The sequence below is a fragment of the Abramis brama genome, assembly GCF_963993115.1.
Source record: "Abramis brama genome assembly, chromosome: 17".
NCBI lineage: Eukaryota > Metazoa > Chordata > Actinopteri > Cypriniformes > Leuciscidae > Abramis > Abramis brama.
Window position 1 is genome coordinate 27,076,975 of NC_139979.1, and position 25,214 is coordinate 27,102,188.

General features: G+C 39.4%; 1 protein-coding gene across 1 annotated transcript; it reads right to left on the bottom strand.

Annotated features, from left to right (window-relative positions):
* Nucleotides 1-272: 272 nt before the first annotated feature.
* colec10 (collectin sub-family member 10 (C-type lectin)) lies at nucleotides 273-6,329 on the bottom strand. The gene is made up of 6 exons (XM_084089402.1): nucleotides 6,183-6,329; nucleotides 5,153-5,224; nucleotides 2,673-2,744; nucleotides 1,993-2,046; nucleotides 1,732-1,827; nucleotides 273-1,168 (listed from the first exon to the last, which is right to left on the bottom strand). The coding sequence occupies exons 1-6, from the start codon at nucleotides 6,295-6,297 to the stop codon at nucleotides 771-773; spliced, it is 807 nt and encodes a 268-aa protein (XP_083945528.1). The 5' UTR covers nucleotides 6,298-6,329; the 3' UTR covers nucleotides 273-770.
* Nucleotides 6,330-25,214: the final 18,885 nt, after the last annotated feature.

Genomic DNA, 25,214 nt, shown 5'->3' on the forward strand with positions numbered 1-25,214 from the left:
TCTGTTTAGTTTGTACAATGATGAGGGATATACACTGAATACTGCTAATGTGCACAGAAAATTTTAAGTTTTTTTTAGGTATTTAGCATTTATCAGAGCTTCTTATAAAAAGTACCTTAGCTTCACATATGACAATGCCATGATGAACAGATAGCAACATGCAATTCTATTTATCTGCTGGGCAAATAAGTGTTATCTGTACACATACTGATTACCTTATGTCAATAATAAATCACTTGTTTTTTTGTTTTTTGTTTTTTGTATATTTTGTTAATGATGAAGCAACAGTATAAGTGAAGTGAATAAGAAGTGAGTTTTGAGTCTGCAAATTAATAATAATAAAACATAATTTTATATTTTACATTGTAGAGTAATAAAAAAATAACCATATTCAGCAATTGCAGTAGATTATTGTAATTAGTTTTTACAATCACTTGCTGGCAGTATTTTGCTGTAAAAAACAGTGAGATCTAACAGTGAAGGATTTAGAGTGAAAAGTTCCCTCACCATTATTTAAAGAAAGGCATAGACACACTCACAGACCCCTTGTTATCCTATTTACTTTTTATTTAATTTAAGTGATTTAAAGGGTGGTGGATAATTTTCATAAAATCAGAAACATCAAAATATTTTTACAAAAAAATCTAAATACATTAGCCAACATGAGACAAGATATATGACATTTACTCATACATTAGCATAGCATATTTAAAATGATGATATAAAAATAAAAACTCTTTTCCTCTGTGGCCATTAAACCATCACAAGTCTTAAGTTGCTGAAGTGTTTTTGTTTTTGGCAAACTCACATATGTAGTACTGTGTGGCTCCACAATCTACCTGGCTCCAGCCTCCGGTACTACCAAGCTGCATACAGGCACCTTTACTGCTGTGTGGCCCCTGCAGAGCCCAGACTGTGGTATTCAAGAGGGGGTTACCATCAACATACACATACCCCACCTCTGTCACCCCTACCTGTAGTCCTATGAACACATAAGTAAGATCAGCTTCTCTGATATAGTTGGCCAGCAAGGTGTTTGTCTCTGTGGTTCTGGGCATAGCAAGAGACCCCCCACGCAACTTGCAGTTTAGAAGTGAGTCTTCATACCTCCGTGCCTCTGTCACCAGCAGATAAAACATGTTTTCAGTCTCCCTGATACCTAGAACCACTTTAAAGAAATTGACAAAACATAGTACTGGTTAGTGTCTAGTAAACATTTGTCCGTGTTTTCAGTGGAAATAATTGTGACATGCAATATGGAATGGAGCTGTTGTCTCAGCTCATCTAGTATTCATTTTGCAAGAGAGCAACAACAACAACAACAAAAATTGACATCTATTTCACAAAAATAAGTTGACTTCATACAACTACTAAAAATGATGTTGACAGTTATAAAAAGTCCATGGTTTTGAGTCAATGAATATATTTATTAAGCATTTTTAACTCTCACTATTTGGCAGGTGTTGTGAATAAAAAAATATTCTTGAAGTTAGGCCAATCAACAAATTATAATGCATTTGTTAGAGTTAGTATTAGTATATAATGAAATCAATGTTTTTTTTTGTTTTTTTATTGCACCATTTGTGTGAAGGTTTACAGGGTTAATACTTTGTGTATTGTTTCTTATGTTGTCTAATATCATGGAAATGGCATGCTTATCACAATGGAGAACATTAAAACAATATCAAGGTCACACAAGCAAATTCGATTAATTAAACACACAAGTCTCACCGTTCTTAAGAAACTTGACAGCATTTCTCAGTTTGCTTATATTGATTTCCATCTGTCTGACAACCTTTCGGTACCTCCCACAGTCACAGGTCGTACCTGTTACACAAATTGTGCAGCCTTTAGGCAGTGTTATCATAAACAATAATAAATATGAAGAAAATCTAATGCCTACTGTTTATTCAGAGACAGATACAAGTATTTTTTCTTATATGAAATGCATTCAGACAGAGCCGGAAAACACACAGATGCTTTGACATTTACCAGGCTTTCCTTTTAACCCTGGGAGACCATCAATTCCTTGTTGTCCCTTGTCACCTGTCACAGTAACAGATTAACAGTTACAATTTAACCTCTGACATTTCATTTAAACATACAGTCTAATAACTAAACATTAGCCTCTAATTATTAATATTGCAAGCACATATCAATGAGTTATAGAATCCAGTAATAAGAGTGAATAACCAGTAGATGGCAGCAGTGCACATACAGTACTTCACACTGGTCTTATCTGCAAAGCAAATTATGTCTGTCTCCAACTAACCATGATTTTTCTTTTGAAACATTAGTGTTTTGTGTCCTGTTATATAAAAAAATAAACGCTTGGGAATTAAACAATTTTTTATTTATTTATTTTATTTATTTTTTATTATGCAGTTTTGTTCAGATTGAGTAGAGAATAATTTCAAATTATGTATCAGTTGTTTCTTTTCCTGGAGTGCCAAATTTTCTGGAATTTTACTGGTACAGTATTGTGTAAAATATTGATGTAGGACAGTAAATACCTTCACTTTCTAGAAGGGCATTAGGACATCCACATTACCTAATTAGATCAATGAGCACGGCATTTTAGCCTTCAGTCATCAAGTATCAATATAGCATACATAATATGTAAACATAGCATACATAAACAAACAGCATTCAATCTCTGTTTAGTGTCTAACCTCTCGTTCCCCTAGGGCCCATCTTTCCCATTTGGCCCTTCTCTCCTTTTTCTCCATATTCACCGGTCAGGCCTATGGAAGAAGAAAACAAGGTTACTGGTTATCTGACTCTGCCAAAATTCATGAAAATTGCCTCACAATGCGTTTCCAATGGAATCAAGCACACTATCAAAGCACAATAAGTCTTGTTATGTGCATACTCTTTTAGCCTCAATCATTGCATTTTGTGTGTGGCGAAATTATATTGTGTCAGTAGTCTTTGATATAAAACTGATTAAATTACATTTTCCAGCTCGTTAAAAGGTTTGAGACAGCTGTTTTTGGGACTGCTTGTGACAGCCTTGGACCAAAGTTCCTAATTAAATATCCATCTGGAAATGGTTAATAGGCATTCCTGAGTTTTGCAAAGCAATAATAGGATACAACTGCCAAAGCATTAATAGGATACAATTGCTTTCATTTCTGTACTGTCATTTAATATCATCTCTGTGATTAATCATTTTGGCTGAGTGGCACTGACATTCCCATACATATGTTCTCATATCTTTTTTTACAGAATAAAGCGTTTCAGTTGCTGTCTGCCATCAGCAGTGATTGCTCCATTTATTAAAATATTTCAGTTATATGGCAAACTATGCTGGAAAACCTCAGACAGCATTTATGAAATGATTCGTGGAGTGCAGGAACCATCCTTGTGTCTAAACAAAATTATGTGGAGAAGAGGAACTGAACCATCTGAATGTCTCAAAATGACATCCTGCAATACTTAGATTTTAAACTTTGGAACTTTTTCTCTTTCTATTCTTGTGAATGATTTCATTTTTGCTTTGAGGGTGTGAGGTTGATTAAAAACTGGAATGATAATTTCCTGTACTTGTTTAAAATGAATTAAAGCAGAGTCTAGTATGGTTTTGCTAGTCAAACCCATCAGTTCTGAGTTTCCTTTTTTTTCTGATGAACATTTAGCTGTCATGTATAGCATTTTGCAGATGTGTTACATTTAGATGCATAGCTAAAATTATAACAAAATTTTGCAGTAAACAGCCATTGAAAAACCTAATGCCTCTGTGGTCACTCTGTAGAGTGAAAAAACAGGCTGAGAGCCTTCCTGGCATTTTGGCTTTTTTCATTTTATTTTTAGTAAAGTACGTTTATGTGTGGAAAAGAGGTCATGTCTTCTTGTGATTGCAATTGCAGGCGTTCTTGTACTGGTTCGATTAACAGCCTGGAAGAGGCTTGTCTGCTGCAGAGCTCTACACTTCCATCTTTGAACACATGGCGACACCGCTGCCCCTGGCCTCAATTAACATGTCTGCCTGCCCCTGACATGACTTCCCTCAAGGGAAGATGTGGTCTGGCAGAAACAGACAGTCTTCCAGCTACACTCTGATGCCCAGTGAGGGCAAGGACACATCAAACAGCTAACTTCAGGTCAAACTTAGTAGAGTAGTACATATGCTACCACTTCTTTAGAGTGGTACATAAGAAGCTACTGTCTAGCATTTAAGAAATTCCAACAGCTTGATCAGTGTAATGCAGCTCAATTTTATAAAAATACATATTCCACAAAACTCATTCAAGTTCACAAAACTCTGGACTACTTATTGTTCCAATATGATTTTAAGGTAAATAAGGAGAGCTTTTTTTTTTGCATTTGGCTTCTAAACTCTGGAAAGTCCTTTCTGAAAATATGTGGGGTTCAGATAATATTCTCTCAGTTTAAATCTAGATTAAAGACACAACTCTTTAGCCAAGCATTCACATAACACATCTCATAACCTATTACAGTTATGTCTCATGAAAGTGTGAAGTGTCTGAAATAATATGATTATCAGCTACGCTAATCATTCTCCTTTGCTTTCCTATTTTGGGATTCCCATACTGAGGATACTAGAGTAGTCAAAAATGGAAGGATGGACTCCATAATATTTTCCTTATATTGCAATCATTATGTTCAAAAGCTGTATTTACTGCCTTAATAATGTGTTGAAAGGCAGCATAATTTTACATCTGTTTAACTGAACATGTGACTTGAATCTTAAAATATGTATTGTTATTAATGACACTATTTTGTTGCCAGAGGAGTATGGGACCCAGATGAGACTGATTCTTTTCAAGATTTTTCTCCAACACCTCACCACATTTTTTTGCCCTTTGGCTGCTCATTTGGGGCTAAAAGAGATAAACGGAAAATTCTTTATTTAATGCTATATTCCCTGTTCATTATGGCCAACATGCATTTACCTGAAACAATCTGTTTGAAAAAGTGCTTTACAAAATAAATATTAATTAAAAAAAAAAAAAATAATTAAAAAAATCCAGCACAGAAGGAGCAACTGCATTAGAAAGTTTTATTAAAGCAGCTGATTTGAGCTTACTGGATATTTTTGGCTATGAACAGTAAACAGACATGCTTCAACCAACTTCCCTTTAATCTATCACTGATTCATTAAATAACAAACCAACAACGTCTCAGAGACCTCGCTGGCCAGGTGGACCGGTTTTCCCCAGTCTGCCCCCTTCACCGTTTGTTCCCACGTCACCTGGATCACCTGTTAGATGAAGACAAAGTTAGAGATTGGGGCCTCTCAACAGAAAATGTACAGACAGGTCTTACCCAAACAGCTGTTTAAATACAGACAGTTATTCAATATCAAGAAGGGTAAGTTTATTGGCATTGCCAAAAGTATGAGCTGCGCGCAGAGACATTTCCTCTTAACAGTTTTTTTGTTTTGTTTATGAAACAAACAAACTGTATATATCATTACACACACACACACCTCATTTCCAGAAATAGCATCAGCTCTTAAATGCTTGCTGTTTACCGTAATGGAATAATCACTGACACGTTAATGTTCCAGAAAATTTCCTTTGCTGACACTGTGATCCTTTCAATGACAGAACCACTTTTTAACAAAGGCACACTGTTGTGTTTACCAGCAGGTTTCCTGTCATATGAGAAGCTACTGTAGCACATTCAATTAATGATTTCATCTACCCAGTATGACAACAACAAACCAGCAGGGAGCTAATAATGTCAAAAGTGGTCATCTGCAATTGTTACCTTAAAGAGCTATTTCTAACTGATCTTGCCCTTAAATTTAGATTTGTAAGTGTAACCTAAGTTACTCAGGTTGATACAGTAATGCCCTGCCATGGACAGGCCATCCATCCAGGGTGTTTCCTTACCTTTGGCCTGAGACTCCGAAATAGGCTCCAGCATCATTGGAACCCTGCTTAGGACAAGCAGTTTGATGCTTACCACATGAATGGTTTAGATGTTACCACATGAATTATCATAGCAATTCGCAAAAAAGTGAAGGTCATTTGTCCAAACTATATTTAATGATAATGTTTGACCAGAGAAAATCATAATCATAATAATAATAAATTACAAACTGGCTGTTCTGAAATCTATACTATTAAAAACCTGTTAAAAACTATTAAATATAATTAAAAAGGTGATAAAATCGTCTTTTTCATAAAATAAAAAATAAAAAACACAAATACCTTTTGATCCAGGGAGAATGCTGTTGGAGCAAATTTCAGTTGTAGTACAATAAAGGTATACATTACAAAGAAATAGAAATAAAAAAAGTTTCCTGCTAAAAGTGTGTACATCCATGACTTGAATTGGAAACTTCGTTCTGTTCTCAAGAGGAGAGTAAAAAGGGAGTTTAACATATGTTTACCAGACCTTATCATATCTGTGTTTAGCTTTCAAACAACACTGTCCAGAACGCAGACTATCTCCTTGCACTGCAAGTGAGGAATTTGGTTGTGTAAAAAACTGTTGCCACCATGAAGATAATTTCTGATAGTATTGTGGCAAATGTGCATACTATATGAATTTTAAAAAGATGTCTTGTTTATCATATGTTGAAATGTTTAACTAATTTTCAAAATAGTTTAAGTTTAATGAATCTAGTGTGTTCAAACTGTGATTTAAAACACATTTATTGTTTAAATATATGCTTTAACCCTTATAAGCTGTTCATTTGGGATGTACACTCCAGAGACCCCAGAGACCCCAGACAATAAAATGTGTTTTTTTAACATTATAATGCAAATTATGTAACACATTTTTTTTTTATATAGTCTACCATTTATGTCTATGAAAAAATGTTTTTCCATTTATTTATATTAATTTAAAAACAATCTTAAATCCCCCAACACTGCACAAATGTAGAGTAAAAACATTAATAAAGTGAGGGATTTTACATTTGTTTTTTTGTTTTTTTGTTGTTGTTTTTTTACAAAATCACATTTTATTGTCCAGGGTCTCTGGAGACCCTGAACATCCTGAGTGTGACTTTTTTTCACTCTAACATACAACCAGACATCTCTCAAATATATATATTTTTTTGTTTGTAGATCTAGCAAGTGTCAACCACCACATCAAGTCTCATGCCATTTAGATGAAGGGATTTAAAAAAAAAAAAAAAAAAAAAAAAAAAAAATTATATATATATATATATATATATATATATATATATATATATTTCATCAAACGTCATTTGGGGTCAAAAAGATCCAGAATAGCTTGTAAGACCTTCCACAATTTTTTTTTACAAATGTTCTCACACCCAGCTCTATGATCCGTAAAGAAAATTTGTAAAATTCTCGTAGTGAGTACATAATGTTTTGAAGTTTGCCTTTTTGTTTATTTTTAAGAATTGCCTTCCATCTTTCACCCAAACACTTTCTGGATATTTGAATTAATCATACTGTTTTTGCATATCTTAATGACAATATTTAAAAACACATACCACTTAATGTCAAATTATAGTCTAATAGCACATTTTGGGATGGTTGTTATTATATCCAATCTTTTGACCTGGTCTGTGAAAAATAAACTAATACTGTTTTTAGGGCTTAATTCCTTGTGAGGTAACACACAGCAAAATGTCTTGACAGCAGATTTTCCTCATAAATTGTTATTCCCCCTTCAGGGGCCGTTTTTACACTATACTGTTTCCAACTGCCGTTCATTTACATGAAAATGCATTTTGAGGGCCTGAAAGCGGAAACTTTTGAAAACGGGATTCAAAGTGTAAGTTTTTGAAACTGATACTGTTATCATCTCAGTGTAAACTACAAAAACACAAATTTGTGAAAATGGTGATGCAAGGCCCGAAGTCAAGAGAATGATCTCATCTCCTCAGCGAAAAAACTTAAACGTACAGTATGGAATTTTTTCTCCACTAGGGGTCGCTAACCTATTTACAATAACAAAGGCGTAGTTTGATGACGCAACATTTGCTAAGAATTATGGATCTTGTCGTCAACATCAACCCGACCGATCTAATAATGTTTATGGATGACTGAATACATTGATGTTTTTATCATGACTGTGATATGAAGCAGTTCGGGATTGCTAAGAGACAGCTATCAGCTCCACACGCGACGCGAGTCCCGCAGATATAAAAGGAATAGCAGTTATGGACATTTCATTCTACCGAACTACACGCGAGTGCAGAATTACTACTCACAGGTCAGTTTATTAGACAAATTAAACTTGTGAGGTAACGCAGCGCTGTTTCACTTGGTCTAACATTACACTAGCACACTAAACTGCATTTGAATGTGTTGAAATGTATGTGTTAGTTTGTCTGTATGAGACTAGCAGTAAGCTAGATCAACATTAGAATAACATACAGATCATATTCTAACATTTTATCATTGTTGAACTATAAAACATTGATTAGTTTTATGTAAATGTGCTCACCTGTTTAATAAAGTACATGTAAGAGCGGTCGAAGTCTCGGACGTGGAGCTTTCGTTTATATAGACCCTTTTACAGCCCACGTGATCAAATAGTTGCGCGCGCATTTTGGCAACAGAAGTGGTGTTTTTCCCCACTGGCTCTAACGTGTTGGCACCTCCGAAAGTTTATCAAAACGGTTTCCCAGCATCAAAATGTCTGGTTGTTGCGTTTACGGTTGCACTAATCGATATTCCACCAAGGGGCTTAAGTTTTATATGATTCCGACAGGATCAAGGCCGTTTCAGAATAGTGGCTGCAGGCGATTAAACGTGTTGATTGGAGCGAGGGCATAATAAAAAATGCTCGCGTCTGTTGTTTAATCCGCTCGCGTAGCTTGACACGCTGCTGATTCTCGCCATACTTTCGTTGCCAATATGCGCGCGCATACGTCATCGTTGTGTACAAACAGTAAAAGGGTCTATACTGTCTATGGGAGCTCTAGGCATCTCGAAAACACCGCGCTGATATTGATTCTCGTTTTAGTTCTCCTTTTTTATCCAAAGTCTGCTTGCCATGGTCCATAATGTTTGAACGAAACAACAACAGCGTGCAAATAGACATTGCGACCTACAGTGGTCCACGTCTGTCGTCTTGGTTACTATCAGGCGGCTCTGGTTCATAGCTCTGGTTACCATGGCAGCACGAGCGGAAACCAGGGACAACGCGGATATGACGCCACTGACTGCGACAAAACGGAAATAAAGAAACGTGCCGTGTCTTCGAATTAAATTAAAATTTCTCCTGGTTTGAAAGTTGTTGGAAACAGTCGGGATAATGTAAGTACACAACTATAAAAAATATATAATATAGATATAGTGATTTTTGCTATTTTTAAAGCAAAAAAGTTACATATTGTGCCTTTAATGTGAATATTTGCACGCTGCCTTATATACCCGGAAGTGGGGAGCGGCTTGCAATGGAAATCTCACTCGCCAATGTGCATTGGCTTGTTCTGTTACCACCTGAAGGTGATTGGGCTCTCAGGTGAGATCCCAATTTGTCAGTCACTGATGTTGACGTTACATAAGTAACCTAGACGTTATGTCATGCCACTAGTTACTTGCAGGACAGACTTTACAATGAAACAGAAAGAGTCTGAGGGGCCATTTATACAACAAAAATTAACCAAAAAAATCAACTAAAAAATCAACTATATCAACTAAAAATGGAAAACGTTTTATGCTTCTGGGCCGTTCATTTACAACAGCGTTTTTGGGGACTGAAAATGCAAACTTTTGAAAACAGGATTCACGTTCCCTTACGAAAAAGAAGTTTATTCAAGTGTTCTATTAGTATACTTCTTTTAAACTAAAAATAAGAAAGTATACTTTCAGTCTACTTTTTATATACTTCTCAGAAATATACTTTATGTACTTCTCAGAAATATACTTCAAATTGCACTTAAGTATACTTGACTTATACTGACAGAAAAGTCTAAGTATATTTAGCCTATACTTGTTGATCGAGATATACTTAAAAGTATAATTAAGTATTCTAAGTATTCTTGGCTTGTACTTGTGTTTACTATTTTGATTGAGTAGCTTATTAAATACTTTTTTAAAAACATAATATTACACACCGTCTTATAAACTAACATGTTCAGCTTTATATAGTAACAAACTTTCGAGTGGAATAGCTTAATATAGAGTAAATAAAATAAGCATGGAAAATAAGTTTATTCAAGTGTTCTATTATACTTATTTTCAACTAAAAAGAAGAAAGCATACTTTCAGTCTACATTTTATATACTTCTCAAAAATATACTTAATTACACTTAAGTGTACTTGACTTATACTGAGAGAAAAGTCCAAGTATATTTGGCTTATACTTGTACTCAATCTTTTGATCGAGATATACTTAAAATTTTAATTATTCAAAGTATACTTGGCTTGTAGTTGTGTTAACTCTTTTGATTGAGTAGCCTATTAAATATACTTTTTTTACATCGTTTTTCATATACAGTTTTATGAAACTTTGTTTGAAAATATTGATTAAAATATTGATATAAAACAGATATGTTTCTAATTCTGCGTATCTGAATTTTTGTGTAGGCTAGTCCACTGGTAGTGTACATATTTACTTTAATTAAACTTTTCCCCACCATTGACTGAATTTTCCAGCTATCCATGTTTTCACTGTTATACGGTAGGGGGCGCTATGACACATCTTCTAGTACAGATTCTCCGGATCAAAACACAGGAGAAGAAGCTGAAACAAGTGATAGAAGATTGCTCACTCAAATGTAAACTAATGTGATATCAAACATTAAACAGCTTGTAAATCAAAACTGCTTAATGTTTCCAAATGAAATGAAGCGTAGGCCTAACCCATGAAGAGAAAACGACTGTGAAGCTTTGGAGGTGTTGGATTCGATCTACTCCACCTGTGTTTTGATCATCGTTCTGGATCTGATCAAGGCGTAGTCGTTGACAAAAATGTGATTTTCTCAACTATTTTGTTTAAAATGTTGCCTTTCTTTATGAAACTTACTGACATTCAAGTGTTGATAAAAAGGATGCATGAAGCTAATAAAATGTTTTTAAAATTAAAGTAGAGTTAAAGGTATTTTTCAAGTATAAAAAATAACATTTGAACATAGTAGTATAGGCCTACTGCAACTGCAAAAATTGTATATAAATAGTAAACTATAAGTATAATGTTAAGTTCACTTAAAGAAAACTTGTAGAATAAAACTACTAAACTAGTAGTTTACTGAGAGTACACTAAAAGAGTAAAAATAATATATAAATGGTAAACTATAAGTATGATGTTAAGTTCACTTAAAGAAAACTTGTAGTATAAAACTACTAAACTAGTAGTTTACTGAGAGTATACTTCAAAGTTGCTACAAGTATTATAATAGTAAACTACTAGTATACTCATAAGTTCACTTGCAGTACAAATGAGAATCATAATTATGAACTAGTTGTGCACTTAAAGTTTACTACTGTTACACTTATAGTACACTTAAACATATACTTTTATATACTTCAAGTGGGCCAATTTAGTCCCAAGCGGTATTAAAATAGTACACTTACAAGTTTACTACTAGTAAATATTGACATTAGTATACTTACTACATAAAGTACTTAAAAATATACTTGAACATTACTCAAGTATACTTCATAAAATGAACTTGAAGTATACTTTTTTTTCGTAAGGGTTAGCATACCTGTCACAGTCATGTTCAGTTTGTTTTGGTTCCCTTTCGTAAAGGGAACTCCCGCTGCATCGATACTCGATACTTTGGGGAATGCCCTCGGCATGACGCGTCTGAAGTCTGTAATGGAACTATTCCAATCTTGATTGGTGCTCGTCACTCGTGACGTTGCATGTGACGGTGATCCGGAAGCTATAAAAGGGCAACGGAACATAGCCGTATCAGCTTTCTGTCTTCAGCAAGCGTTCTGTGTGACTGTATTGTCTTATTTGGTGTTGTTTGTCTATCTCAATATATATATGGCGAATATAGAGAAACGACTCAGGCGGTGTGCGTCCCCTTGCTCGCGCTATTTGAGCGAGGGTGACACGCACTCGTTTTGTGTTGTTTGTCTGGGAGTGGAGCATGCACGGGCAGTGCTCGAGGGCGCTGTCTGTGCAAACTGTTTTCAGCTATCTATGAGAGAGCTCCGCTCCCGTTTGAGCTTGTTCGATCAATCAGATCAGGCTCGCGTTTCCAGTGCATCAGGCCCCGCGTCTGTTGAGGCAGCGCGCCGCTTGTATGCATGGGATTCGCACGTGGAGCTGGCAGATAACACTGAGACGGTTGCGACCCTTTCTCAGTGTTTATTAACCAGCTCCACTGGTCTCGCGCACGGTTCGGAAGCCCGCGCTGCGGCTTCTTCCGACCGTGTTAAAGACACAGCGTTTGATTTATCTGGCTCCGAGGGGTTAGATATTATCAACACTGAATCACATAAATATGGGGATTCGCCACCCCATATTCCCGTTATTGAGGAATTGCTGGAGGTTGTGACCAGGGCAGTGGTTAAATTAAATGTTGAATGGCCATATAATAAGCAGGAAGCGACTAAGAAAAATAAAATGGATGAGCGCTTCCTGCAGACCCAGTCACAATCTTTGTGTCAGAGCCTTCCCTTTTTCACTGATCTTCATACTGAGGTATCGAGATCGTGGGAAAATCCATGTTCATCTCAATTATTTTCCCCCCATGTATATATTTACTCATCTATTAGGGAATCTAATGAGAATGGTTATGGGGTGATGCCTCGGGTTGAGGAATATTTTGCGAAATATTTTCTCCCTGACGTTGCGTCACCCCTGATAGCTCAGACACTTCCCTCCAAATCTCGTACATCTAATTTGTTAGGGAAAGCTTATATGGCGGTGGGTCGAGCCGGTGCATGCCTACACACGATGGGGTTATTACAGGCATACCAGGCTGACCTCCTCAAAGAGGTGGATGATAACTGGGAGGTCTCACTCAACGGTATTACTGAATTTCGTAGAGTAGCTGACTTATCTCTCCGTATTATTAAGGAGACGGCTCGTGCTATTGGCCGTTCTATGGCAGCAATAGTCGTCACAGAGAGACATTTATGGCTTAATCGCTTGGGGATCGAGGAGAAAGACAGGGCTTTCCTTCTCGATGCCCCCCTTTCACCTTCTGGCCTCTTTGGCGACGCGGCGAGAACCGTTGTCGAAAGGTTTCAGGAGGCAGAGCGACAATCAGCTATCCCCAGTTGTCAATCTAGGTCTCATGGGGTTGCTGCCAGGGGGCAGCCTCAGGGGACAGCCGCCAGTTCAACATATTTTGAGAAGGTTTCCTCTCGTGCCCCCCCGTATAAGGCTTGGGGCCAGAAGAGACATTCTCGTATGAAGCCCTCTATATCGAGGACAGGTCTGAGGACTGTCTCTCGGGCTAAGATGGCTTCAACTAAGAGGTCTTGTCGTAACACGCAGACCCTTATGGCCGTTCCCCCAGGAGAGCGAGTACAGGAGTCTCGCCCCCTTATACAGCCCTTAGGAAATCGATGTTTACTTCCCGCCGCCGATGGCGCTTCGGGACACATCGGCTTCCAGCGAACACAAATCGCAGTATCTGCCCGGAAACGTTGCGGCCCTGTCGAGTTCGCCGCCTCTCAGGAGGTCTGTAGAGAGCATATTTCGGTTAGTTCCTGCCAGTTAGCTGCTTCAGGTCACCGAAACCATTTGAACATTTTTAGCCAAGGCCAGTCTCGAGGGACTGGTCCCCATAATAGCATATTTAGACACCCCGAGGGGTCTTCAAAATATAGCCTGGAGGGTCCTGCTTACAGCGGAGCTAATATAAAAATATTATCTACTAAGGGTGGTTCACATGTCTGCCAGCCCCGAGCAGGGTTGGTTCTTGGAACAGGAAGTCAAGTCTCTCTTAACAAAGGAAACCTCAAGGTGAGCTCTTCCTCGGTTTCGGGAGCCCGGGTTCTACAGCCGGTACTTCATAGTTCCTGTGAGGGAAGGGGAGTAAGGCCTTGTTTCGGATCTCAGGGTAATGGATCAACCTCCGAGGGGGTTCAGATTCAAGATTCCGACTGTCAGTCAGACCAGCTCCGAGGACTGGTCTGTCGTGATAGATCCACAAGGCCCTTAACTCCTCATTCCCTTCTAACCCCATCACGGGAAGTTTCCGAGATCTGCTTTTGGGGGAAAAGCACATCAGTTCCGGATTCTTCCATTCGGCCTAGTATTGTATCCCCGCACCTCCTCGGAATGCATGGTCACTGTCCTAGCTCCATGGAGTCTTCAGGGCATCCTCATTCCTGTCCATTGACTACTAGAGCAGACGGTTCAACACCGAGGTGTTGTTCCGAGTCTCGTGAGGTGCTAGGGAATATGGCTCAGAGTCTAGGAAAAATCACCAGTGCCTCTTCAGAGAAACCGATTCCTGGGGGCGGTGTAGGTTATAGTCATGATGCAGGCACAATTGTCTCCAGCTCAGACACTCATCTTCCTTACCATAGTCATGAATATCAAGCTAGGCCAGGCCACCACTACGTGACCTTATTAAAGAGTGGGCTCGCTGGCAGCAGTGTTCAACATACTATTCTTTGGCCTGCTGTACATGGGGGCCCTGTAGTAGTGGCTCAGGACCAATGGGTTTTCCCCGAGAGGGAACCCACTCCGCATGACCAGAGTTACGCGCACATGCCCTCGTTTTCTGATCATGGGGAGGAAGTTATGGTTCCTGCTCCTAGTACCTGTGTTGGAAACACAGGGTCTGAGGAAACTTCAGAGAGACCATTAGGTTCTATTTTTGACAGACACTATGTCGATGGTCTCTCTGATCAAAGAGGGGGCAGTCATCCTGTCGAGGCAGGGGCTGCAGCCCGGGGATTTCGAACTCCACCCCAAGTTGGCTTTAGCCGGGATGGAGGTCGGTTTGTCAGAGGTGCTCCTGTTTCCCCTTTATGTGGACGGCCACCTTCTGCGCCACCTCTCCCATGCTCTTCCAGCTCTGCTGGGTTTGGATATCATGATACAGACATGGTTGAGGCCATGTCTGTGTATACTTTCCCCGATTGTTCTGCCCCCGGGGGTTCTAGAGTACAAGAGGGTTCAGCAGTACGGGATCAGCTTACTCTTAGTGGCCCTGTACTGACAGGCCCAAATATGGCTTCCAAACATCTGGGCCCTTCTGGCAGGCCTTCCGCGGTGAATCCGGATCAGGATGGTCCTCTCTCTTCAGCCCAAGGTCATGATATTTCACCCTTGGCGGTAGCCCAGGAAGCTACTGGATTGGCCCCTGAGGGGGACCAATTCATAAATTCTGGTCTCTCAACCGAGGTTGTTGAGACCATTGTAAACTCTAGAGCCCCCTCCATGAGGAAACTTTATGCATTTAAATGGAAAAATTTTATTTTATGGTGCAGAGAACATCAGTTGGACCCAGTTAACTGCCCAGTGGCTTCAGTACTGGAGTTCCTCCAGAATCGTTTCTCTGACGGGCTCTCCCCGTCCACGCTTAAGGTCTATGTGGCGGCTATATCAGCCTTCCACACGCCTTTAGGGGTGGGCACGCTGGGGACACACCCACTCATAATTCGTTTCCTTCGTGGAGCCAGGAGGATGAGGCCTGCTATCCAGCCTAGGGTCCCCACGTGGGACCTGGCAGTGGTCCTCGAAGGTTTATCCCTGGCACCCTTCGAACCCCTGGATAAGGTGTCTGAGAAATTTTTATCCTTTAAGGTAGCCTTCCTGCTCGCTATTACTTCCCTGAAACGAGTTGGCGACCTGCAGGCGCTATCTGTGGCTCCCTCTTGCCTCGAGTTCTCTCCTGGCAGAGTGAGAGCCATTCTCCACCCTAGACCTGGCTACGTGCCTAAGGTGCCCACAAATGTCTATAATCCTTCCGGCCTTTCATCCTCCACCGCATGTGTCGGCTGATCAAGCTAAGTTACACTTGTTATGCCCGGTCCGAGCTCTTGAGGCCTATGTACATAGGACCTCGGGCTGGAGGAAGTCGGACCAGCTGTTTGTGTGTTTTGGGTTATCCAAGAAGGGCTCCCCGGTCTCCAAGCAGACTATTAGCAAGTGGATAGTAGAGGCTATTTCTTCAGCTTACGAGGTGCGCAATCTGCCTTCACCTCTCCTGATAAAAGCTCACTCAACCAGAGGAGTGGCATCCTCTAGAGCCTTGCTAGCAGGGGTTTCTCTTCAAGAGGTCTGTGATGCCGCTGGCTGGGCCTCCCCACACACCTTCATCAAACATTACAGTCTGGATCTGTCCTCTACACCAGGTTCACAAGTTCTCATGTCTTGAGTGTGCCAGATTGCTTCACACCAGGGCAGGGTCTCTCAGTGTGGCGGCGTGGGTATTCGTTCCCCAAAGTATCGAGTATCGATGCAGCGGGAGTTCCCTTTACGAAAGGGAACGTCTCGGGTTACGTATGTAACCCTCGTTCCCTGAGTAGGGAACGAGACGCTGCATCTCTCGGCCACACTTTTCGTGCTCCTGAGAACGACTTGCTTCGACCCTTTAAAAGCTGATACGGCTATGTTCCGTTGCCCTTTTATAGCTTCCGGATCACCGTCACATGCAACGTCACGAGTGACGAGCACCAATCAAGATTGGAATAGTTCCATTACAGACTTCAGACGCGTCATGCCGAGGGCATTCCCCAAAGTATCGAGTATCGATGCAGCGTCTCGTTCCCTACTCAGGGAACGAGGGTTACATACGTAACCCGAGACGTTTTCACTAGTCACATGCTATCCTTTGTTCTAGTTTCCCGCCACTCATCAGTCACCATGGGCTAACACTCATCATCACAGCTGTTCATCTTTTAGTTAATCATCTCTGTGTTTTTCAGATCCTGGTTCTAGTAAGAATTCAAGCTGCTATGTTTTGGACCAGCTGGAGTTTGTTTATTAAATGTGCAGGGCAACCACCCAGTAAAGCATTACAATAATCTAGCCTTGAGGTCATGAACACATGAACTAACTGTTCCGCATTTGTCATTGATAGCATATGTCGTAATTTAAATATATTTTTAAGATGGAAGAATGCGGTTTTACAGATGCTAGAAATGTGACTTTCAAAACAAAGATTGGTATCAAATAGCACACCCAGGTTCCTAACTGACGACGACGAAGGCGACTTGACAGAGCAGCCATCAAGTGTTAGACAGTATTCTAGGTTATTGCGTCCGGAGTTTTGAGTCCTCTGTTTTTTCAGAATTAAGTAGTAGGAAATTAGTAGTCATCAAATTTTTTATATCAGCTATGCATTCCATTAATTTTGTGAATGGGTAAGTTTTGTTGGGGTGCGAAGAAATATAGAGCTGAGCATCATCAGCGTAACAGTGAAAGCTAATGTCATGCTTCCTAATGATATCTCCCATGGGTAGCATGAACAGGGTGAAAAGCAACGGTGCTAGTACTGAGCCTTGTGGTACACCATACTGAACTTGTGATCGATATGACACCTCTTCATTTACTGCTTCAAACTGATAACGGTCAGATAGGTATGATTTGGACCATGTCAATGCAGTTCAATTAATGCCAACATCATTTTCGAGTCAAAACAATATTCAAAACAATATTGTGGTTTATGGTATCAAATGCAGCACTAAGATCCAGTAACACAAATATATAAGAGCAAATCATTTGTAACTATAATGAGAGCAGTCTCAGTACTATTATACAGTCTAAATCCTGACTGGAAATCCTTGCAGATACCATTTCTTTCTAAAAAGGAACATAGGATACTGCCTTTTCTAGTATCTTTGACAGAACAGTTAGATTTGAAGTCGGCCTGTAATTGACATTCTCTAGGATCAAGTTGCGTTTTTTAAATAAGAGGTTTAATAATAGCCCGCTTAAAAGTTTTCAGTACGTATCCTGATGACAAAGATTAATTAATGGTTTTAAGAAGAGGATCTAAGACCACAGGAAGCGTCTCTTTAAGTAGGTATAGGGTCTAACATACATGTTGTTGATTTAGATGTTTTAACGAGTTTAGACAATTCTTCCTCTCATAAAGCAATACATGAATATAATTTTTCCTCAGGGACACTACAATGCATGGTCTGATGTAAGTAGACTCTAGTATGGTTATAATTTTTATCTCTAATATTATAAATCTTGCAAGTAAAGAAGTTCATAAAGTCATTACTGCTGTGGTGTTTGGAAACATCTGGGATTGAAGCTTTATTTCTCATTAATGTAAATAAATACCAAGGGTTGTATTTGTTTTCTTCTAAGAGGGGCGAAAAATAATTAGATCTCGCAGTTTTTAAGGCCTTTCTTAATAAAAATAGTGACAAAAATGTGAAAAAACTCTAGTTTTGTTTTCTTCCAGCTGCACTCCATTTTTCGGGCTGCTCTCTTGAGGGCCTGAGTGTGTTTGTTATACCACGGTGTTGGACTATTTTCTTTAATCCTCTTAAAGCGCAAAGGAGCAACTGTGTCTAAAGTGCTGGAAAAGAGAGAGTCAATAGTTTCTGTTGCAACATCAAGTTCTTCTAACCCTGTCTGGGATGCTGAGGAGATTAAAAAGATCAGGAAGATTATTTATAAAGTAATCTTTAGTGGCGGAAAGTGATAATTCTTCCATATTTGTAACAGGGAGTTGGTTTTGCAGCCTTGGCTAAATGGAGTGTACACGGGACTAGATAATGATCTGAGATTTCATCGCTCTGCTGCAGAATTCAACGCCATCAACTTTCATAGGAAATACAAAAAACTTCCAAACCCATCTAAGGGTAAAAATGTTATTGATGCTCAACAAATAAAAAACAAATATAATACAAATGAGCAAATGATAAAGCTTGGGTTGCAGAAAATTCGATCCCTTACTTCAAAAGCACTTATTGTTAATGATATGATACAGACTATAACCTAGATGTGCTGTGTTTGACAGAAACCTGGCTAAAACCAAACGATTACATTACTTTAAATGAGTCCACCCCCAAAGATTATGGTTATTAACATGAACCTCGTCTGAAAGGCAAAGGGGGAGGTGTTGCTGTGATTTATAGTAATATAATATTTTAATAGTTTCAAATATAATTTTTTTGAAGTGTTGGTGCCTAATGTAACACTATCTAGTGTAAATAATAAATCACGTTTGAGATTTGTGCTGGCTACTGTATACAGGCCACCAGGGCACCATATTACAAAGACTTTATCAAAGAATTTGCTGACTTTCTATCAGAGTTAGTAATGGCTGCAGATAAAGTCCTAATTGTTGGTGATTTTAATATACAGGGTGGGCCATTTATATGGATACACCATAATAACATGGGAATGGTTGGTGATATTAAAGTCCTGTTTGTGGCACATTAGTATATATTAGTACACACCACCCATCTTGAGGAGTTTGCCCCCTCACATATACTAATGTGCCACAAACAGGACTTTAATATCACCAACCATTCCCATGTTATTACGGTGTATCCATATAAATGGCCCACCCTGTACATGTAGACAACGAAAAAGATGCATTGGGATTGACATTTAAAGACATTCTTAACTCTATTGGAGTTAGACAACACTTGTCAGGACCTACTCATTGTCATAATCATACTCTAGATCTAATATTATCACATGGAATCAATGTTGATGCCGTTGAAATTCTGCAGCAGAGCGATGACATCTCAGATCATTATCTAGTCTCGTGTAAACTTCATTTAGCCAAGGCTCCAAAGCTGACTCCGTGTTACAAATATGTTAGATCTGTCACTTCACAAAGATTGCTTTATTAATAATTTCCTGATAAGTTTCATCATCTCAGCATCCCAGATAGCTTAGAAGAACTTGATATTGCGACAGAAACTTTTAACTCTCTCTTTTCCAGCACTTTAGACACAGTTGCTCCTTTGCGCTTAAAGAAGATTAAAGAAAATAGTCCAACGCCGTGGAACAATGAGCACACTCAGACCCTTAAGAAAGCAGCCAGAAAAATGGAGCGCAACTGGAAGAAAACAAAACTAGAGGTATTTCGCATTTCATGGAAAGAGAGCACGATTGCATACAGAGAGGCCTTAAAAGCTGCTAGATCTGCTTATTTTTCAACCCTATTAGAAGAAAATAAACAAAAACCCTAGGTATTTATTTGAAACAGTGGCTAAACTAACGAAAAATAAAGCTTCAAGCCCAGACGTTTCCAAGCAGCACAGCAGTAATGACTTTATGAACTTCTTCACTTATAAGATTGATAATATCAGGGAAAAATTATAACTATGCAACCGTCTACTACAGTATCGCATCAGGCAGTGCATTGTAGTCATAGTGCTTTGTCATTAGGATACGTACCAAAAACTTTTAAGCTGGCTATGATTAAACCGCTTGTTAAAAAACACAACTTGATCCTACAGAATTAGTCAATCACAGGCCAATCTCGAATCTACCTTTTCTGTCAAAGATACTAGAATAGGCAGTATCTTCACAGCTATGTTCCTTTTTGAAAGAAATGGTATCTGCGAGGATTTTCAGTCAGGATTTAGACCGCACCACAGTACTGAGACAGCTCTCATTAGAGTCACAAATGATTTGCTCTTATCATCCGATCGGGGTTGTATCTCTCTGTTAGTGTTACTCGATCTTAGTGCTGCATTTGATACTATCGACCACAACATTCTTTTAAATAGACTTGAACATTATGTTGGCATTAGTGGAATTGCATTAGCATGATTTAAATCAAACTTATCTGACCGTTATCAGTGTGTAGCAGTAAGTGAAGAGATGTGACATCGATCACAAGTTCAGTATGGCGTACCACAAGGCTCAGTATAGGACCGTTGCTGTTCACCCTGTGCATGCTACCCCTATGAGGTATCATTTGGAAGCATGGCATTAGTTTTCACTGTTATGCTGATGATACTTAGCTCTATATCTTTTCACGCCCCAACGAAACTTACCAATTCACAAAATTAACGGAATGCATAGCTAATATAAAGAACTGGATGACTAGTAATTTCCTACTACTTAATTCTGAAAAAACAGAGATACTAATTATTGGACAAAAATCTTCCTCACGTAATAACCTAGAATACTGTCTAACACTTGATGGCTGCTCTGTCAAGTCTTCGTCGTCGGTTAGGAACCTGGGTGTGCTCTTTGATACCAATCTTTCATTTGAAAGTCACGTGTCTAGTATCTGTAAAACCGCATTTTTCCATCTTAAAAATATATCTAAATTACATCATATGGCAGGGCCGCTTAATAAATAAACTACAGCTGGTCCAAAATGCAGCAGCTAGAGTTCTTACCAGAACCATGAAGTATGTCCATATTAGCCTAATAATATGTCCACTATTTAGCACCAAAACTTTGGAACAGTCTTCCCAACATTGTCCAGGAAGCAGACACACTCTGTCAGTTCAAATCTAGACTAAAAACACAGATCTTTGGCCTAGTATACACATAACACATTATAGACTTCAATAATTCAATGTAAGGCTGCATAGTTTAGGTCAGCCAGAACCGGGAACAATGTTACATCATAAGAAGGATGGTGTCTACGCTAATATTAGTCTCTCTGTTTATCCCGAGGTTTACCGCAGTCCGCCGGATCCAGGCTATATTCAGATCTGATGAAGGATCTGTACAGAGTCCCCACGTGGCTATGCGGACGCAATAAATAATTCTGTATTATAAATTTTTAAAGGACAAATCCAGTGAAAAATGAACCTAGGGGTAATTAACACATGGTTACCGAGTCGATCGTTCCCTGCGATGCGTTTTCATGAAAATCGAATGTATAGAGTTCTCGATTAGTCGAGACTGTTTTCCAAGATGGCTCCTGCATGTCAACACGTAATGTACTGTCTTTATAAAGTATCTTCTTATTAAACTGTCTGTAAACTTACAAAGTTCTCAATGCTTCGGTTTGTATGTAAGGACTAGGGATGTCCCGATCAGGTTTTTTTGCCCTCGAGTCCGAGTCATTTGATTTTGAGTATCTACCGATACCGAGTCCCGATCCGATACTTCTATAATACATGAAAAAAGAATAAAGAAGAGCGAAAAACAGATCCAGGATGTTCCTTATTTTTTATTTAATTCACCTTATTTTAACATTCAACAACTCTTGTTAACAAACAGAGCACTTCTGTGAGGTAGCTTGAACAATCAAGTAATAAATAACATAAATTCTTCACTTTTGGACTTAGTGCAACAGTAAATATAAAAAAAGTGTAATATATAAACAAATAGCATCTCAACTTAAAATACCCAGCAGGCATGTAAACAAATAAAAAAATAAAAGTGCCACAGTGTTTGCAAAGCCAGTAATGTGCTTTTAGGAACTGCACTTGCCGGTTTCACACTGCACGCGTTAGCAGAGCGTGCAGCGCGTATTTTTTTTCGGCGCCCATGTTAACAGATTAGAGCATTCACACCGCACGCAGAGGCGGCGCGGCAGCGCGTAGCAGGAGCAGAGCAGAAGCAGCAGTGCCGCGATCGTTTCGGCGCCGAGTCTATTTTTGCTGCGCCGCTTAACGCTGAATTAAAGTGACAATGCATTGATCATGGCCAAAATACACTGCAGTTTTATCCAAAAAGTGCATTGATGATATCTATTGTTTTTTAAACAGTCGATCAAATGACCAACAGCAATTTAAAAAGAAAACAAATGTCCAAAACAAACTTGTTGCCAGAACAATAAAAACAAAGATGAACCAAAATTTATATAAATGAAATTATTCATAAAATAAGCTTCTTGACAAGTCTTTTCTCTTAAATGTATTTGAAAACGAAATAAAGCAATGCCAACTTATCCATTATGGAGTAGGCTACTCTGTCTGTACACAACCCGCGGTTCAGCCGCGTGTGATAAACGCTGCCAGTGTGAAAGCAAAACGTGCGTGTCCTGCTCCTGCTCACCATACGCACTGCTCCTGCGCTGCTTACGCTCTGCTAACGCGTGCAGTGTGAAACCGGCGTAACTCTGTGCCACCGCATAACTATAGATATGTTAAAAAATAATGAGAATATATATACATATATATCCGAGTCCTGATCGGGAGGTAACGTCCGATTCCGATCGAGTCTGAAACCACGTGATCGGGCCCGATTTCCGATCACGTGATCGGATCGGGACATCCCTAGTAAGGACCCTCATTATGTTACCGTGTTAGTGTGAGGCTATTTTGAGCCTTGTTAGTGGTATTAACTAGCGATTTATTTTTACTTACTCTGTGCCCCATATACTACTGTTATGAGCTAATCTGTTTTTAAAGATAAAACTCTATACATTCGATTTTCATGAAAACGCATCGCAGGGAACGATCGACTCGGTAACCATGTGTTAATTACCCCTAGGTTCATTTTTCACTGGATTTGTCCTTTAAGGCCAGATAAGTATGTTGAGGGTTGATTTGTAAAGTAGGACTACAGGCCTGCACACATATATATATTCAAACGCGCACTGAACACGTGATGCGCATGTGCACGACGTCGGTGTTTGCGCAGAGATAACTGATAATCGTTCATTCTAGTACTAATGGAAAAGCTATTAAGACTGTTAATTTGTGTACTGTCTTCAAAATCTTTGATTGATACAAAGGTCTTGTATTCGTGTGATTTATTATTGTTTTTTTTTGTTTTGTTTTTATTTGTATATGTGTTTTCTTTGCTCCCCTGGCTCTAAAATTGTATGTTGTATTGTTTTGTTGTTTGTTGTTTTGTTGTTAAAGCAATAAAATAAATAAATAAACAAATAAATAAATAAATAACTGATAATCGTTTGCACCTTGGAACCTATTTCCGGGAGTGTTTTGTGCGGATGGGCGGATAGAACGGTGTCGTGTTAGCGGCCCCTAAATTAATAACTAATGATCTTCGCAACGGAAGTGAAACAATAAATCAAACTAACTTTAGCTGGACAATAACTTTATCCTAGAGCTGCTGTAAAGCCAAAACAATCTGTTACTGTAATTTACCAGTACATAATGTAATTTAAGAGTACCAGGCATACCAGGATGTGTTCAGCAAGAAACTGGCTACTAAACTACCACCTCATCGGCCATGGGACTGCGCAATCGACTTGCTACCTGGAGCCACTCTACCTAAGGGTCGTATCTATCCTCTGTCCATCCCGGAGCAGAAGGCCATGGAGGAGTATGTGGAGGAGGCTTTACAACAACAGTTCATCCGCACATCGACCTCCCCTGCCGCTTCAAGTTTCTTCTTTGTGGGTAAGAAGGACGGAGGCTTGAGGCCCTGCATCGATTATCGTCATCTCAACTCTCAAACCGTCAAATACAGTTATCCCCTTCCTCTGGTCCCAGCTGCCTTGGAGCAGGTGCGTGGGGCTCGCATATTTTCGAAACTAGACCTTCGGAGTGCAACTTGATCCGTATACGGCATGGAGATGAGTGGAAGACAGCGTTCGTCACCCCATCTGGCCATTATGAATATCAGGTGTCCATTATGAATATCAGGTGTCCAATGTCCAACGCTCCAGCGTTCTTCCAAGGGTACATGAACGAAGTGTTCCGTGAGTACCTCAACCGCTTTGTAATTGTCCTCATCTATTCATCTTCAATTGCTGAACACCATCGTCATGTCATTCAAGTACTAGAGAAACTGAGAGAACACAAGCTTTACCTGAAATTGGAGAAGTGTGAGTTCCATATCACCTCTGTTCAGTTCCTGGGTTACATCATAGATCAGCATGGTATCCAGATGGACCAGAGGAAGGTGGAAACAATCCAAGACTGGCCATTACCCACATCTGTCAAAGAACTTCAAAGATTCCTCGGTTTTGCAAACTTCTACAGAAGATTCATCAAGAACTACAGTCTCATCAGTGCTCCTCTCACATCTTCATTAAAGAATCGACCCAAGTCTCTGTCCTTGAATCCCACAGCCATCCAAGCCTTCCATCGCCTCAAAGAAGTCTTCACGACAGCACCAATCCTCATCCATCCCAATCCTGAACTTCCTTTCATCGTTGAGGTCGATGCATCTTCCACTGGGGTTGGAGCGGTGCTGTCACAGCGGCAGGGTGAGCCTCCCAGACTCCATCCATGTGCCTTCTTTTCCAAAAAGCTGTCCCCGGCGGAGCAAAACTACGACATCGGCAACCGGGAACTGCTAGCCATAAAACTGGCTTTAGAAGAATGGAGACATTGGCTGGAGGGAGCAAATCACCAGTTCGAAGTAATTACAGATCATCGCAACTTGGAATATCTTCGTGAGGCAAGAAGATTGAATCCTCGCCAGGCCCGCTGGGCACTCTTCTTCACTCGATTCAACTTCATTGTTACTTACCATCCAGGAAGTAAGAATTGCAAGGCAGACGCTCTTTCCAGACTCCATCATTCATC